This window comes from Puntigrus tetrazona, chromosome 19 (genome assembly GCF_018831695.1).
Source record: "Puntigrus tetrazona isolate hp1 chromosome 19, ASM1883169v1, whole genome shotgun sequence".
In the NCBI taxonomy this organism is placed as follows: domain Eukaryota; kingdom Metazoa; phylum Chordata; class Actinopteri; order Cypriniformes; family Cyprinidae; genus Puntigrus; species Puntigrus tetrazona.
Genome location: NC_056717.1, coordinates 1,586,377 through 1,604,391, shown reverse-complemented (window position 1 = coordinate 1,604,391; position 18,015 = coordinate 1,586,377). Strand labels below are relative to the sequence as shown.

The 18,015-nt window shown below is 39.6% G+C and overlaps 1 protein-coding gene across 2 annotated transcripts; it reads right to left on the bottom strand.

The window, feature by feature from the left end:
* Positions 1-6,071: 6,071 nt before the first annotated feature.
* LOC122323435 (histone H3-like centromeric protein A) lies at positions 6,072-10,398 on the bottom strand. 2 transcript variants are annotated; one of them, XM_043217255.1, is made up of 5 exons: positions 10,238-10,398; positions 9,863-10,011; positions 8,331-8,446; positions 8,127-8,201; positions 6,072-6,505 (listed from the first exon to the last, which is right to left on the bottom strand). In XM_043217255.1, exons 2-5 carry the CDS (start codon positions 9,978-9,980, stop codon positions 6,377-6,379), a joined length of 438 nt encoding a protein of 145 aa, XP_043073190.1. In that variant the 5' UTR covers positions 9,981-10,011; positions 10,238-10,398; the 3' UTR covers positions 6,072-6,376. The 2 variants fall into 2 exon arrangements, with proteins under 2 accessions (XP_043073190.1, XP_043073191.1); XM_043217256.1 differs by having other exon boundaries at positions 8,331-8,443.
* Between the last annotated feature and the right edge of the window lie 7,617 nt (positions 10,399-18,015).

Genomic DNA, 18,015 nt, shown 5'->3' with positions numbered 1-18,015 from the left:
CTCCTTGAAGTCGTCTCCTTGTAGCTTCTTTAAATACCCTAACCCTTCTAGAGTTGTCCATTGTAAATGAGACAGACAGCTGTTTATTAATTGGTGAAAAAAGCCTGTGACGCACAAATCCATCTTTAAAATGTCATCAAAATTCCTTTAACTAAGATACACAGCTAGCTTAACTGGCAGAGGTGAAGTGGACAATTATTGAAAAACGGGCATGTATGTAATATCACACACACACACACAAATCCTCGAGTTTGTTTTCAGTTTGCACCTCACCAGGAGTGCTCGGAAACATCAGAAAGAATTTTGCAGTTGTCAGTATAAAGATCATTAGGTAATGTTAGCTACCATCCATTTGTCCATACATCTGATAGTGACAGTATACTATGACGTAACGATTTTTTGACAAATGCAAAAATAATATCTATTGCAACTGTTCAAACATTGAGAATGTTGTGTGCACATAAATTCATTTTAGAATTTTAAATTAAGTGTTTTTTTGTTTTTCTAATCTAGGTAAATGAAAAAATGTTAGGTGTTCCGACCATAATTTATCTTCAAATTAATACATTTCTTCAATATGGATGACATTTGTTTTAAGTTCATAATAATTAAAGTGCATAGAAACAAAGTTTATATTAAAATGTTATTATATATAAAATGTAATAATTGTATTAATCTTTTTAATAAACTATTATTTATATAAATTTTAAAATATATATGTGTGTGTATATATATATATATATATATATATATATATATATGTATGTTAATATGGATGACATTTGTTTTAAGTTCATAATAATTAAAATGCATAGAAACAAAGTTTATATTAAACTGTTATTATATATAAAATGTAATAATTGTATTAATTTTTAATAAACTATTATTTATATTAATTTTAAATATATATGTGTGTGTGTATATATATATATATATATATATATATATATATATATATATATATATATATATATATATAACAAAAATATGAAATATTTTTACATCATATACAACATTCTTATTGTTTAAACAATTGCAATAGATATTATTTTTTGTATTTGAAAAATCTTTGCTTCAAAAAAAGTTTGCTTGTCAAAAATCTTTATACATCATTGACCCATTTACACTTTTAAAAAGAGTGCAGAATTGCGCCTTTAGGGATACAGTGGCATGTCACTACTAGGTAAAAGCAGTAAAATATTAGGAAGGATTACTACCCAAAGGTACTAATACATACTTTTTAGAGGTGCCAAGTTGTAAGTGGTACTTCTTGATTGCCAAGCTGTTGCAAACTTTCTGAAAGTGAATATCCAGCTAGCATTCAAGATAAACACATTATAAACACATTACAACCACATCAGCTGGAAACCTCCCATCATATTCATTAATGGTGTGAAACAGAGATAGACAGCTGATGTCTAAATTACTTGTAACACACACACACACACACACACACATTATTAAAGGATACCTCTCAGGCAAAACCACTTTTACATGGTGTTTGACCATAAATGTGTGTTGGCAGTATATAACAACCACCCTATACTAATAAAAATATACCCACATTTTATTTTACTCCATTATCTCCATTACTATGGCCCCTGACTATGCAAACCTTTATCTTGGTTATCTTTCAATAGCAACCCTTTTATCAACTATGTTCAAAGGATTTATTGCGGGTTGTTTTATCATTTACAAAGGTAGTGATTTTTAAGTTTTTGTTTTAGTGACAGAATCTCTACAGTGTGACTAAACAGAATGACAAAACAAGACACAGATAATAAAAAGAATAATATACAAATATACAAAATATAAAATGTACAAAAATACAATATATACTATAGACATTCAAGTATAAGCAGGAATTATGTTTTTGTTCAGTGTTATGTGCAAATTAAATATGAATTGTCTTAGATTATTCATTAGTCAACAGATCTTAACTTTTTTAAATACAAATATCTCTGTCATTAATGTCTCAAGTGATTGACCTCAATCATTCTTGATCACGCTGAAAAATTGCTTTTATAACAGAGAATGTTTGCCTTATTTCTCGTACATATATCAAATTATGTGAAGAAAGCATTAGACTATGTAGAAAAGCTGCTACACATTAAAATAGCTAGACAGTGAAGGATAATGGCACTGAATAATACTCAGAGTAAGTCAAATTTTAATTTGTTGAGTTTAAACTTGTTGAGTTTGTTTTACCGACTGTTCATTGTTGTAAGTATACAAAGCAGAGATGTATTCTACACACTAGTTAAGTTAAGGTGTAGCTATCTAAACCTAAACCTTTGTTTTTCAACATCTTTAAATCTTTGTTATCTTTCAGGTAATTCTTTAAGTCAACATTAAAAGTTTGACATATTGTCAGATGTGCTCAAATCACTGTTTCGGCAGAACTGACCCAACTGCATTCCTGTCAGGACATGCTCTCAAAATAAAACTTAGCAACATATAACTTATTGAACGTAGATTTCAGTATATTGACTGCTTTGTAATATCTGTGTATAGTATTAGGAATAGTATTAAATGGTATTAAATGAAAGAATACACCTCTCATCGGTTGGACGGAGAAGTTTTGAAGGCTGTAAGATAGTTCGATTTGGCAAACAAAACAAACATTTCAAAACAGATAGAGTCTTTAATCTTTTCACAAAACGAAAAAATACTTTCTACGTATGGCTATAGATGCATGAACTGCAAAGAGGAAACGTCTTCTTCCATTTTGTCATCAGCTGTCTGATGGGAGGATTAAAAATGTATGAAAGTTAAATAAAAAAATAAAGATTAAAAAGAGTCTGAAAATTATTGAAGTTCACGTGACCCTTCAAGAGTGATTAGTGATAGGCTAAAAACACCAATCATATTTATAGAAATAAATAAAAAAGTCACCCACTGACTTTAAAGCTGCTTCATAGAAACAACTGACCTTGGTAGAAATGTATTAAGAGTAAATGGTACAATATTTGCATTTCAAATGTAGTAAAGTTAAATTCATAAATTTCCAGAAAAAATAAAACTTAAGTAAAGTACAGATACTGGGACAGCAGAATGTGTAATACTTTGTGACATCATGTGTCTTTTTATGTTGATAATTGAGGATATTAATTGTTACATTTTTCCAAGCAGAATTTTTGCTCGTTTTTCGTGATGGACCTTACATTTTCAATATCTGGACTCGGTGTCTTCAAAACCATACTGTTATAGCACAAGTAGAACCAGAGCTGCCATTGTCTGATCTAGAAATGAAATTCTTTTGATGATAGTATTTATGTACAATCTCAATAAATGGCTCTAGGATCATGCACCTTCAATTGAGCTTTGCCCTACACAGACTGAGATTTCGTTGAATTTTCTCAATCTTTGGTTGAAAATCAAATGCTCCTTTTATATTCAAACATGATCCTTTTTACCTATTACCAAATCAGTTCAAAACAGTTGTGGCCATCCAAAAACAATATATAAATAAATAAAATAAATTATATATATATATATATATATATATATATATATATATATATATATATATATATATATATATAAAACATAGATATTTATAACATAGATATTTACAAAATACATTTAAGTGAAATATTTTAAATCTATTCTTTGTACAGTACTTCAGACAATTAAGTAAAAGATTCTCGATTTCATTGCTGATTTGAGGTTTGGTTCATTAGGGTCCAATGTTTGATGTAAGTGTTCCCTTACTTTTTAGACCAGTGTACATTATATATGCAGATGTGGAATTATAATGGGCCTTATATACTGTAGTCTTCAAATGTCCAAACTCTGCTACACCTAGAATTCAGAGTTTCCCAAATTTATATAGCGCTTTTACAATACAGATTGTATCAAAGCACTGAACTGTATTAAATAGGAGAATAGAATGATGGTGATTTTAATGAGGAGATTAAACTTTTTTTCTTTTTTTTTTTATGCAGAGATGGTCTCTGTAATTAAATCGATTCTAATCGCTAGAAATGAAATGTCCCAGATAAGCAAGCCAGAGGCGACAGTGGCAAGGAACCAAAATCCCATCGGTGAACAGAACGGAGAAAAAAAAAACCTTGGTAGAAACCAGGCTCAATTGGGGCCAGTTCCCTCTGGTCGGGCACCCAGCACTTATTTTCCAGTTCAGTTTTAAGCGTATCTCAGATTGTGCGAAGGAGTTGTAATGTGTGTGTTTGTGTGTGTACGTCTGTTTCCGGTGATCTGTCCACGGGATTAATCTAGGTGTTCTGGTCTTCGATGAAGGTCATCTCTTGATGCTGATCCACCATCAGATCTGGATACAAACTGAGAAACAGAATAAGAAAGAAACAAGACTAATGATAGCGTAGATTACATTATTTTTTCATTGTAAACAACTACAACGTGTTTTATGAGGAGTGTTCCTGGTTCCAGCTAATCTAATTAATGCAGCCTAGCAATCCTTTAATGGATTTGGATAATAAAAGCATATTACTGTATGTGATATGTTGGCTAGGTTAAAACGATGTGTCTTTAATCTAAATTTTAACTGACAGAGTGTGCCTGCTCTTGAACAGTGTTAGGGAGATTGGAGTTTGAGTGCTAAATAGGAAAAGGCTCTGTCGTCCCTAACATTGATGTGCAGACAAGCGTGTGCAGAACAACCACACAATAAAGCATTACAATAGTTTAACTGAGGTTGTCTAACCCCAATAGAGTTCATGTAGACTCATTTAATGTATTTAAATTTGTCAAGATGTCAGACTCTCTGGCTCCCGGTAAACTTTATACTGTAGTAGCTGGTGTCTCTATTTTCAAGTTCTATAACAAGCTTAACCACTATGCTTACGACGGGCAATAAAGACAATCCTTCATTTAGAACGTCTGAAGTGTCAAAGGTCACTATTATTTCAGTATAGGTGTGTCACTAATGTACTTTGAACACCAAAACACTCTATTCAGCCACATTTAGCAAATGCTTCTGCTAATTAGACTAATTCTTAGATATAGAGTATGCATATGCACTTTTATTTATATTAAATATTTGTCATTACCTATATTTATTAAAATATAAAACATTAGGTTAATATATATATTTTTCAGTGTATACCTCATGTTTTTAGTGTCTGTGAAATAGTTTCATTATTCAATAAGTATAATTTAAACATTGTATTTCAACAATGTATAGATTACAGTATGTTCACTAAATAGGCTCTACATGAGAGCTTTGTTGCCAGCTGGAGGACGACTTTGTTCATGTTGAGCTTATTGTATTGAATCTTACCCAGTCTTTAAAAGAAGTGTCATCTTTACTCAAGATATAAATGAAAAAAGTCATGCCATAAAAGCTCAGAGTCATAAGGTGTTTTTCATATTATATACACAACATTTCAGGGTAAATGTAATAATTTTGTACATAATATACTAAAAATGATTCTTCAGTACTTCTTAAGATAAATTTAAAATAATCTTAGTGTACTCAACTGTGCTATTTTGAGACACCATGAATATGAACTAAAATGCACTTTTAACATACTAACTTTGTATTTAAACAATTTATTTGTAATATCACAGGTCCAACATTATTATAATATCACAAGTTCAGGGCTTTAAGGAGATGATGTGTTTATTGGTACATTCTAGTGTAATGTGTGTGTTAACCAGAATTCATGTCTTCACATTTAAGTGATTATATTTAATGTAGCATGAAAAGAATGGGACCAAATTCCACCACCAAAACCCCAGAAACACATAACCTTGATGCCCAGACATTGTCTTGTTTTGAAAGGAAGAGGAGATGCTATACCATCATTAACATGCCTCTATCCCAATTATTCTGAGACCTGTAACAGGCAATAAATTCAAAACAAGCCCATTTTGTGCATACAATTATCAAGTTTCCTCATTTTATACATTTGTAATGTTAACTATGTTTTATTGGGAATAAAATACTGGCTCAAGTGATTTGAAATTATTTTAGTTTTCATTATATTAAAAAAATTCACGATGTATTCAGGAATTCAAGGTATATTTTCATTTTGATGCAATTTAAGAACCAAGCTGATTAAAATACTTAAACGTGGCCCAACACAAACTGCACTACTGCAAATATCGGTTTATTATTGGTAAACATCATCAGAACAAACATCATCTTTGCAACTTCACAACACAATAAAATGTTTTATATTACAATTGTAAAAAAATAAAAAAAATTGGTCAATGCACTACAATGCCATATGAACATTTGGTTTCTTTGACTGCGTACATGCAACCATTTAAACATTTGAATGAAAAACGGATTTCATGCCACCAAATATAGAAAGTGTCCATACATTTTCGTCTTTACAGAAATTAATGAAATATTAAAAAAAGAAAGAAACAAAAGACAGAATATCGGACTTCACAGATTTTCAACTCCTCTGATTCGCCGGGCGAGTTGTATGTCTCGTGGAAACAGTGTCACCCTTTTTGCATGAATAGCGCAGAGGTTGGCATCAGAAAACAAGCGAACCATGAATGCTTCTGCAGCCTGAAAGGACATGAAAGAGCCAACTTATGTACAATAAATGAGGATATATATATATATCTATCCAATCTAAGTAACCTAAAAACAGTCAGAAATTTCAAGAGACTTTAAAGGTACTAATAATTCATACTAAATCTATCACTAACAGAGAAAAAACATTTTACAGTAAGCAAAGTGCAAATACAATGTAAATAAGATGTTCAATGTGCATTGTAGTATAAAGCTGCTTTGATTTTATTTTAGCAGGAAATCTGTGCATTTACATTGCAATTTGAAAACTACATGTTAACATCAATTATTATTAGCACGGAAACGAAATAATAAATGAGTTAACGTTTTTTTTTTGCTGTGGTACTGCAATAGAGCTCATGCAGTCACATGACCCATTCTGTTTACTCCACTATGCTGGCAGGCACGACAGCCAGGAGCGTATATGAAATAAACCACCAACATGACTATTAATGTGAAAGAGTTCACTGCGCTCTTTTATTTGAAAGACATACCTCTATTTATAGGACAACTTAATAGATTAAACATTAACAGATCCCTATAATACCCCTGGGGTGTTTTTTTTTAATGTGTATCAATAAAGGAACAGATAGATTTCCAGACCTGCAGTATATTGATATCTACAACTACCTCATCAACTTTCCATCCTTATGTTACTCTGAAGAGTTTTTGCAAGCCTGCAAAACCTGGAGTGACACAGACTAACGCAATCTTATTGTTTAATGAATATTAAGGAGTACATCGGCTAAAACCATACATAGGCTAAAATGTCATCACTGGAAGGGTAAGATTGTGTTGCTAGCTAATGTCAACCACAGCATAGCTGTATCACTAGGAGTACAGTATAATGTCATGCAGTCTTACCCGTTTATTCCAAAATATTGTGTTTGTTACCACATTTTATTGCAGTGAACCATTTAGTTATCCATAGGATTGATAGGAATATGATAAAATAATTTCCCATTTGCTTTTTACTATAATTACGCATGAATAAAATGCCTAGGAAAATGCATATTTTCAATTAAATATATGGGCTGTTTTTGGTGTGTGTACACTACATTTATACACTGTTATTTACAAATAAGATAAAGAGTCTTACTTAAATGTAAAATGTTTTTTTCTCTGTTAGTGAAAGAGGTTTCACTTAATGATTATGTCACGGCTAGATTGCATTCCTTGCAAGGCTGGATATTGGAGTCAAAAATAATTGCGTTGTTAGTATTTGACTGAAGTCAAAACACACAGAAGGGGCATTGATGTGAGCACCGCTTATAGTGAAGCATGAACGACAAGCCAGCAGAAAATTCTGCAGCCTTCCTAAAATAGCATTACTTAAATATTGTGTGAGGGGGTGAGAAACTAGCCAAGGTAGTCTGGTTTTAAATGATTGTTCTACAACTGTCGATACCAAGGCTATGGCCAGTCTAGCGCTCTCCTGTTTGCTCGCCAAAATTCCAGCATTTAGATTTTATGACAAACTGCACTTTTTCTATTTATGTAAAAGAATGTAACCAATAGACCAGATTTCTTATCCTGTGAGTACCTCTAGTGGACAACTTTAATATTGCAGCATTAGACTGTAAATGCAAAATAAACCATTTTTATTGTCACCTACCTCCTGTAAAGCCATTAGAGCATATCCTTGCCACATCATGTGTTCTCTGCTAAATGTCTGACACACCTCTCGAACCTGTCAGGATGAAAAAAAAAACAATGTTTCCATCAATAAAAAAAAAAGCTTGCTCATGTTTTGAATTAAGTGTCAAAAGGCTCATCTGAAGTGGTTATTGAAGCATGTAGTACACAGAAGCAGTAGTACCAGCCGTGAAAACGGGGCCTTGCGCAGCAACAGATCAGTAGACTTCTGATATTTGCGTATCTCCATGAGAGCTCGAGTGCCAGGGCGAAACCTATGTTTCTTGCGTGGGGATGCTTCTAGTTTAAAAAAAACAAACAAACAAAACGATAATCACTTAGCTAAAGCTTTGGCATATAGTTCACTTTGTACACGTTCAGTTCAGTAAGGTTAATATAATTGTCCCATGAGACATTTTTAACAAAATCAACTTCTCACTTTATACATTGTATGAGAGGATAGGTAGTATGATAAACTGGTTTTAAGAAATAGGGTTTAAGAAATCACATGGCAGAATAACTGTTTACATTATGCTTATGATGATGCTAGTAGTGTTTTTAATTACTACGTAGCGCACCTGACCACGGGCAGACTGGGACAAAATTTCAAACAATTTTCAAAATTTCTCTATCCCTCATGTGCATGTTTACTTTTCACATACACATCTCCAAGTTGCAATACAACCACCTCATTGTAATATATTTGCACATAATATACAAGATATTAACCATGTCTTAGTTTTTTTTTTAATCTTCCTTAAAATGTCAAAATTAGTAAAATAATAGCTACATCTTGAATATACCTTTACAAAAAAAAAAAAAAAAAAAAAAATCACTGAACATGTTTTGTCCCAAGCTAAATTTAGTAGGCCTATAGGAACCACATTATTCCTTTTGTTTATTACCTCACAAATGCTACTAACAAAACTGCATTCAAATGGATTCATAAATTTGAAAACATTTACATTTATTCTGGAATCTCTATTACACAACACTATTTTAGTGTAATATTCTTGATTGTTAAACAAATGCTATATAAATTCTAATATAGAGTATAGTTGCAGAAATGACATTTTGAGTTTTCATGATTGGGAAAAAAGGGTAATATTTCCTGAATCTCATTTTCCTGTTATGTAAATACCACATTCACAAATATTACCCTGGACCACAAAACCAGTCTGAGGTATCACATGTATTTTTTGTAGTTATAACCAATAATATATTGTATTGGTCAAAATTACAGATTGTAATGTTTTATGCCAAAATCATTAGGATATTAAGTAAAGATCATGCTCCATTAAGATATTTTATAGATTTCCTACCGTAAATATATCTAAATGTATTTTTTATAAGTAATACACACTGCAAAAATCATTTGTATAACTTTAAAGGCAAATTTCTCATTTTGTTTATTTGCACCCAGTTTCCAGATTTTATGTCTGGTTTTGTGATCCAGGGTCACAAATGTTAATTCACATTTTAACATTTTAAACCTAAAAATGTCGTTTGAATCTACTGAATTCTCTACAAACTTGAAAGCAATAAGAACAACGGCTTTGATAAAGGACTTGGCCTTAGATTATTGTTGTTTTTTTGTTATGATTTGACAATGATGGCAAATGCTTTTGTTTTTTCAAGCATTTCATAAAACAAACATTTAATGCACACGCATGAGAGACACAGCTAAGAAACTGACGACGAGGTGAGCAGGTTTACCGGAGGGTCCGCTGTTGCGCCGGGCTCGGGATGTTGACGGCGAGGGTCGCTGTTCCGGAGGAGATCTGCGCCTGGGAGTCGAAGGCTTTCGTCTGTGAGCTGATTTATTGTGCCGCATGTCCACAAAATATAAGATCAAGAGCGCTAGACTGCAACAAACCAAGTCCACTGTTAATCGTGTGTGAATGGATTCTGATCACAGCAGCATTACACGTTAAATGTCGGAAAACGTATTATCGACTTTATATAACGTTACAAAACTATTACATATAATTAAATGCAAAACCACTGCACGACTTTCTCTCACGGCCTTATATTTTGAGAGGTCTACAAATTTCAGTCAATCAAAACTTGCAAAACCAGCGCATTATTTACCAAAACCCGTAGTTGTGAGATCTTCGAACACGTACGAATTCAAACAGTGCTGCACGCTGCCAACAGTTCCTCGGCCAATGAGAGAGTCAATGGCGCATGACGTCACGAAGATGCCTTTGATTGGCCACCTCTTTTAATTTATAAATATTCATTTTTTAAGGGGTTGTTTGCTGCAAATACATGTATACACACTGGTTTATTTTCAAAGAAATAAAATGGGAGTTAGAATCAAAGAGCGATGGAAAATGGAGAGCTTTGTCCATATGATTCTCGTTATTTTTGTCAGCGCTGAAACACATGCACCAATCATAGTCGTCTTTAATCGATTTGATGAAAAAAATGGCTCGTTTCTATTGAGCACTAGGGCTGCATTCCACTCCGCTTTTAGACGCGCATTTGCGAACTTCCCTTAGACACTTCCCCTCGGGGAATCCTCGCTGTCATTCCACTTATCTAAGTTGACGAGGACGTTTGTATGGACAGACTCTTGATCCCTCGATATTGAACCGAGAAGCAAGTCTGTTTCTTATGCACAATTCAGGCTTCTTTATAAACCCAGAGTGCAGCCTCGACCATGGGGCGGGGTGACAAATGTTGCTCCAAATTCTATTGGTTTATAACACGGAAAATCACACTGGTGTAGACCCGAGCATGCGCAATCTCTTATGTACAAAATGTAAACCATTTTGTGATTAATTTGGCCATATTACACAAATACTTTTATCAAAACAGGTCTATTTTCTTTAGTAAACAATGTAATTTTAGTCAGATTAACTCATTTATTTATTTATTTATTTATTTATTTATTTATTTATTTATTTATTTATTTACAAATAAACGCTTGATAACGGTAGTTTCGGGTTCTTCAAGCTGAATAATGCTCCATTCATATTTCCTTCAGGATCAGCAGAGTTGGGTTTTCAAACGTAAATAATGAAAATATACTGTATTTTTAGTAATGGACAAACACGAACACAAGCGGCTGATTTTACATTGTTTATTATTTGGTTGTTGTTTTAAAGAGATTAGTTGCATTGCGTCACAAACATAACTTTGTATAAAGTGCTGATATTTTTTTCTTTATTCGATTTTACAGTGATCGTGGTTCTTATCAGTAACTCGTGGTATCTTATGCATTGACTAGCATTAGAAATAAATTTAATGTAGTTGAGAAATAAACATTCATTGCTTAAATACGCACTTTATTAGTAATAACATTTGTTGTAGGTCAGATTTAGTAACAGCTTTTTTTTGTTTTATACAATATATTATACAATATTATACAATATATAGTTTCATCAAAGTTTTATTCTAATCATTCATACATAAGTTCCCCAGTTCATGCTGTACTAGGCTATTTGGTATTATTATCATCATGGTTGTTTATTAAAATAACCGTAAAGAATAAAAAAAAAAATATATATATATATATATATATATATATATATATATATATATATATATATATATATATATATATATATATATATATATATATATATATATCTTCTCTTCTTCTTCTTCTTCTTCTTCTTCTTCTTCTTCTTCCGCTTATCCGGGGCCGGGTCGTAGGGGCAACAGTCTAAGCAGGGACGCCCAGACTCCCCTCTCCCCAGACACTTCCTCCAGCTCTTCTGGGGGAACACCGAGGTGCTCCCAGGCCAGCCGAGAGACATAGTCCCTCCAGCGTGTCCTAGGTCTTCCTCCAGGGGCCTCCACCCGGTGGGACATGCTCGGAACACCTCCCTTGGGAGGTGTCCGAGAAGCATCCGGAACAGATGCCTGAGCCACCTCAGCTGGCCACCCTTGTCCGACTGAGGATCATGGCCTCAGAGGTGGAGGTGCTCATCCCAGCCGCTTCACACTCAGCTGCAAACCAAGATGCAGCCAACAGAACAACATCATCAGCAAAAAGCAGAGAAGCTATTCTGTGGTCACCAAACCAGACCCTCTCCGGCCCCCGGCTGCGCCTAGAAATCCTGTCCATAAAAATAATGAACAGGACCGGTGACAAAGGGAAGCCCTGTCGGAGTCCAACATGCACTGGGAACAAGTCTGACTTAATGCCGGCAATGCGAACCAAGCTCCTGCTCTGATCATACAGGGATCGGACAGCCCTTAGCAAAGGGCCCCTTACCCCATATTCAGACCCGAGATTTTGCCTGCACAACCACCTGGGCAGTGGTCCGCTTGGCCCACCGGTACCTGTCACCTGCCTCAGGAGTCCCATTAGCCATCCAGGCCTGATAGGACTCCTTCTTCAGCTTGACGTCACCCCTTACTTCCGGTGTCCACCATCGTGTTCGGGGGTTGCCGCCACAACATGCACCGGAGACTTTACGGCCACAGCTCCGGAGGGCTGCGTCGACCAAAGAGGTAGAGAACATAGTCCACTCGGACTCAATGTCTACAGCCTCACTCGGGATCCGGTCAAAGCTCTGCCGGAGGCGGGAGTTGAAGATCTCCCTGACAGGGGTCTCTGCCAAATGTTCCCAACAGACCCTCACGGTACGTTTGGGCCTGCCAAGTCTGTCTGGCCTTCTCCCCCACCAATGGATCCAACTCACCACCAGGTGGTGATCAGTTAACAGCTCCGCCCCTCTCTTCACCCGAGTGTCCAAGACATGCGGCCGGAGATCAGATGATACAACCACAAAGTCAATCATCGACCTCCGCCCTAGGGTGTCCTGTGTACTGGTGGACACCCTTATGTTTGAACATGGTGTTCATTATGGACAGAACGTGACTAGCACAGTTCCCTATCAAAAGCTACTCTCGATGCTGCGCTGAATGCGCTAATGAGAACGTCTTTTGTTCGACCGGTTGTTGAAGCACGTGTGTCAAACACGCCAAAGTTTGGCTTATATAACCTCGGTCAGGTGACGTCACCTGATCATGAACACCTGGAGGTTATAAATAGATGTGACGCGGAAACATCCTCAGGTCTTTTGTCTTCAAGGACCGCATTGTGTGTGAGTGTGTGTGAGGAAGAAGGAGAAAAAATAAATAAATAAATAAATAAATAAATAAAAAAAAAAAAAAAAAAAAAAAGTATATATAAAATATATATAAAAGAAAAGAAAAAAAAAAAGTATGACGCATCAGGAAGGGAGATGCTTGCCTCCGTGCCAGAGGCAGCTCTCCGAGGACGATCGTCATAACTTTTGTTTCGAGTGCTTGGGGGAAGAGCACGCGATCCTCGGGCTCGAGGGCGAGTGCGAGCACTGTGATCTGTTTTCCATCAAGGTGCTTCGCGCTCGCCTCGCCTTTTTTAAAGGAAGATCGAGTGGATCGCGTGCCGATCCGGCTGAGCCGCGTGAGACGGACCAGCCCCTTTCTCTCGCCGGATCGCGATGCCCTCGCGTCCGTTTCTCTATCGCGCCCCGGCGCTTCTTCTGAACGGACCGAGGAGACTTCATCTCTTGCTTCTGGGGAAGCAGAAAGTGCCACCACAGAGCGCTCCTCCCGCGACAATAAATCGTATGAGGAGCTACTCGAGGTGGTAACTCATGCAGTCGAAAGATTACATCTAGACTGGCCCCAGGAGCGAGAGAGAACCCAAGCGCTCAAAACTAGACGACAGATTTCTGTCGGGTGGCCGGGGGGAAGGGCCTCAGCGACGGTCTCTCCCCTTCTTTGACGATCTCCACGAGGAGTTGGTGCGCTCGTGGAGTAAGCCTTATTCGTCCCGTGTCTTCGTGCCATCGACGTCGATTTATTCGACTATCGTGGATGCGAAGGCACGGGGCTACTCGATGATGCCCCAGGTGGAAGAGACGCTTGCGGGCTATCTCTCCCCTGGGACTTCATCGTCCCTAAAAAAACCGACCCTCCCCACCAAGCCGTGCCGTATGACATCTTCGCTGGTGGGGAAAGCTTTTCAGGCAGCGGGTCAGGCTGGTGCTTCCCTGCACACCATGGCGGTCCTGCAGGCGTACCAGGCTGACCTGCTGAAGGACTTGAGCACAGGCGGGTCCATCGATGAAGAGGCGTTTTTAGAGCTGCGCCGAGCCACAGATCTGTCTCTCCGTGCGACCAAGCAGACGGCCCGTGCCATCGGCCGTTCTATGGCTGCTATGGTGTCCACGGAGAGACATCTGTGGCTCAACCTCACGGGCATCAAGGACAAAGACCGCGCCATCCTCCTTGATGCCCCTGTCTCGCCTTCCGGCCTATTTGGCGACTCAGTTAATGCCGTCGCCACTAGGTTTCGGGAGGCGAAACACTATGAGGAAGCGTTCGTGAGGTTTCTTCCCCGCCGTGCTCAAGAGTCGGGACCGTCGGCCACCCGGTCCCGACCAGGTCCGGTTCCTTTGAGGCGTGAGGCACAGAGGGACAGTGTGGCGAGCCGAGCACCCCCTCGTAGAGACTGGGGTGCGGCTCGCCGCGCTTCACAGTCCGCCTCAAGGAGACCGGACCTGCGGAGCATAATCTCCGCAAAGAAGAAGTCCTGATGCTGGTGCACTCAGCACCGTGGGGGTGCCTCCCCCCGGGGAGGGGCGCGAAAAATTCCAACAGAGAATAAATGCTCCTTCCCGGCACCCTCAGGAAGCCATTGTTCAATCTCCGCCGCCACTGGTGTTTCGGGGAGCAACAGTTTCCAACGAAATGTTGGATGTTGGTCGCCTCCTGCCACGTTTCAGGGCGCCGAACATCTAACAACCCCAACAAAAAGAAGTGTCAAAATTAGTGCCCCTTTCAGAGAAGCTGGCAGCGTGGAAGCTTCTGCCAAATATCTCCCCATGGGTCCAAAAGACCATAGAAAGAGGCTACAGGATTCAGTTCGCATATCGTCCTCCGCGTTTAAACGGCGTGACTTTCACTTCCGTGAAACCGAACAGCGCATTTGTTGATACAGGAGTTGCAAACTCTGCTGGACAAAGGGGCCATAGAACGTGTTCCTCTACCAGACAGACAGTCAGGCTATTACAGCGGTATTTTCGTTCCCAAGAAAGATGGGGGCTGCGTCCGATTTTAGATCTTCGAGGATTGGACCATCACCTCAGAACATACAAGTTCAAGATGTTAACAATAAAAATGATTGTTTCTAAAATCCAACCGGGCGATTGGTTTGTGACAATCGATCTAAAGGACGCATATTTTCACATAGAAATATTGCCACAACACAGGAAGTTCCTGAGGTTCGCTGGGGCGAAGCTTACCAGTATCGGGTTCTTCCTTTCGGCCTAGCATTGTCACCCCGCACATACACAAAATGCATGGATGCAGCTCTGGCTCCTTTACGACTCCAGGGCATCCGCATTCTAAATTACATAGACGACTGGCTGATTCTGGCTCAGTCCCAAGAGCTTGCGCTTCGACATCGGGATGTCGTCCTAGCTCATCTCGGATCGCTGGGGTTGAGACTCAACGCCAAGAAAAGCGTTCTCTCCCTGTTCAGAGGACAACATATTTGGGGTTGTATGCGATTCGACCACGACGATGCAGCAGGCACAGCTGTCTCCTGCACGCCTCGAATCCATTCTAAACACCCTAAAGAGCATCAAGCTAGGCCAGAAAGTAACTCTTCATCACTTTCAGAGAGTTCTAGGTCTCATGGCAGCTGCTTCCACAGTGATACCTTTGGGCCTCCTGCACATGAGACCGTTTCAGTTGTGGCTCAGAGCCAGGGATTTCATCCAGGGCCAATCCCCAGAGGCAAATAAGGGTTACGCGCCGAGGGCTTCGTGCACCCTATCTATGTGGTTCAGACCCGGTTTCTGACCTTGGGTCCCACTCTGGAGGTCCGTGTTGTCGTCGCAAGATGCTAACGACAGACGCATCCCTCACGGGTTGGGAGCGGTCTTAGATGGCCGTCCAGCCCAAGGGATCTGGAGAGGTCATCTTCTCGAATGGCACATCAATTGCCTCGAAATGAAGGCTGTATTTCTGGCCCTGAAATACTTCCTCCAGCAGTTGAGAGGCTACCATGTCCTAGTGCGGGTGGACAACACGGCAGTAGTCTCTTACATAAATCGCCAGGGCGGACTGCGGTCGCGCCGCTTGAACGAGCTAGCGCAGCAGGTTCTGCTTTGGGCGCAGGACAAGTTCCTGTCCTCAGGGCGATTTATATTCCCGGTCACATGAACAGGGGAGCAGACTTGCTGTCCAGACAAGCTGTGACACATGGGAATGGAAACTCCACCCGAAGTAGTCAGTCAAATCTGGGAAAGGTTTCTGAAGCAGAGGTGGAACTCTTTGCTTCACATGAGACAGCACAATGTTCCCTCTACTTCTCTCTGACTCATCCAGCTCCCCTGGGTCTGGACGCGATGGCCCATGTGTGGCCCAGAATGCGTCTTTACGCATTTCCTCCGATTGCTCTGCTCCCCGGAGTCCTAGCCAAGGTCCGTCAACAGGGGTCTCGCCTCTTACTCATAGCGCCCCGTTGGCCAACCAGAATATGGTTCTCAGATCTAATATCTCTCTCCTCGGCGGCTCGCCGTGGGCGATTCCGGTGAGGAGGGACCTTCTCTCTCAGGCACAGGGGACAATATTTCATCCCGTCCCGAGCTCTGGAATCTTCACGTCTGGCCCCTGAGAGGGACCAACTAAGTGATGCTGGCCTTTCAGCCAATGTAATAGAGACTATTCTTAGCGCTAGGGCTCCCTCCACTAGAAGAACATATGCCATGAAATGGCGCATCTTGGAAAGTTGGTGTAAAACACACCATGCAGACCCAGTTTACTGCCAGATTGTTTCAGTGCTAGAGTTTCTGCAAGAGAAAATGTCCTCAGGCACACATCCTAATACTCTCAGAACTTACGTGGCCGCCATTTCGGCTTGCCATGCTCTGACTGAAGGGGCTTCCGTGAGGGAAACACCCTCTAGTTGTTCGCTTCATTCGAGGAGCTAAGAGGTTGAGGCCGCCCAGTAGGGCGACAGTTCCTTCATGGGATCTAGCTATAGTGCTTGAAGGCTTGGTGGACACCCTTTCGAACCACTAGAGTCAGCGCCTGTCAGGTTTCTGACCCTAAAGATGGTTTTTCTAACAGCTATTACTTCTCTGAAGAGAATTGGGGATTTGCAGGCTCTGTCAGTCTCGCCATCCTGCCTAGATTTTGCCCCTGGGCTGGTAAAAGCTATTTTGCATCCTCACCCTAGTTATCTTCCGAAAGTTCCATTCTCGACTATAAATCCGGTCATCCTTGAAGCCTTCTGCTTTCCGCCATTCATGACACCGGAGCAGGAGAAACTTCACTTACTGTGTCCAGTACGTGCTCTCCAGATCTACGTCCACCGCACTAGCCAGTGGCGTAAGTCAGAGCAGCACAGTATGCTATGGTGGCCGCAACCGTGGGGCGGCTGCCACTAGACAGACTATGTCACACTGGGTGAGAGATGCTATTGCCCTAGCCTATGAGGCTCGTGGTCAAACTTCGCCTCTAGGAGTTAGAGCTCATTCAACCAGAGGGGTTGCATCGTCGATGGCTTTAGCAAGAGGCGCGCCCTTGCAGCAAGTCTGTGATGCGGCAGGTTGGTCCTGTCCGCACACATTTGTTAGATTTTATAGTTTGGATGTCCATGCTACTCCGGGCTCGCATGTCCTTGAGTCGACATCCCAGAGTAATGTCTGAGACCTCTTCAGTGTTGCGCGCACACACTACACAACGCTGGGGGTCCAGACACTCCTAGTGCGGCGGCGTTGGTATTCTCGTTCCCATTAGCGCATTCAGCGCAGCATCGAGAGTAGCTTTTGATAGGGAACGTCTCGGGTTACTTGACTGTAACCCTGTTCCCTGAAAAAGCGGGAACGAGATGCTGTGCCTCAATGCCG

Bases quoted from the DNA above. Each gene is read 5' to 3' on its own strand.
- LOC122323435 (XM_043217255.1), bottom strand. From the start codon at position 9,980: ATGCGGCACAATAAATCAGCTCACAGACGAAAGCCTTCGACTCCCAGG. The intron at 8,447-9,862 runs GTAAACCTGCTC...TTTTTAAACTAG, and splicing joins GCGCAACAGCGGACCCTCCG to AAGCATCCCCACGCAAGAAA. The intron at 6,506-8,126 runs GTAGGTGACAAT...ATGTCCTTTCAG, and splicing joins CTCTAATGGCTTTACAGGAG to GCTGCAGAAGCATTCATGGT.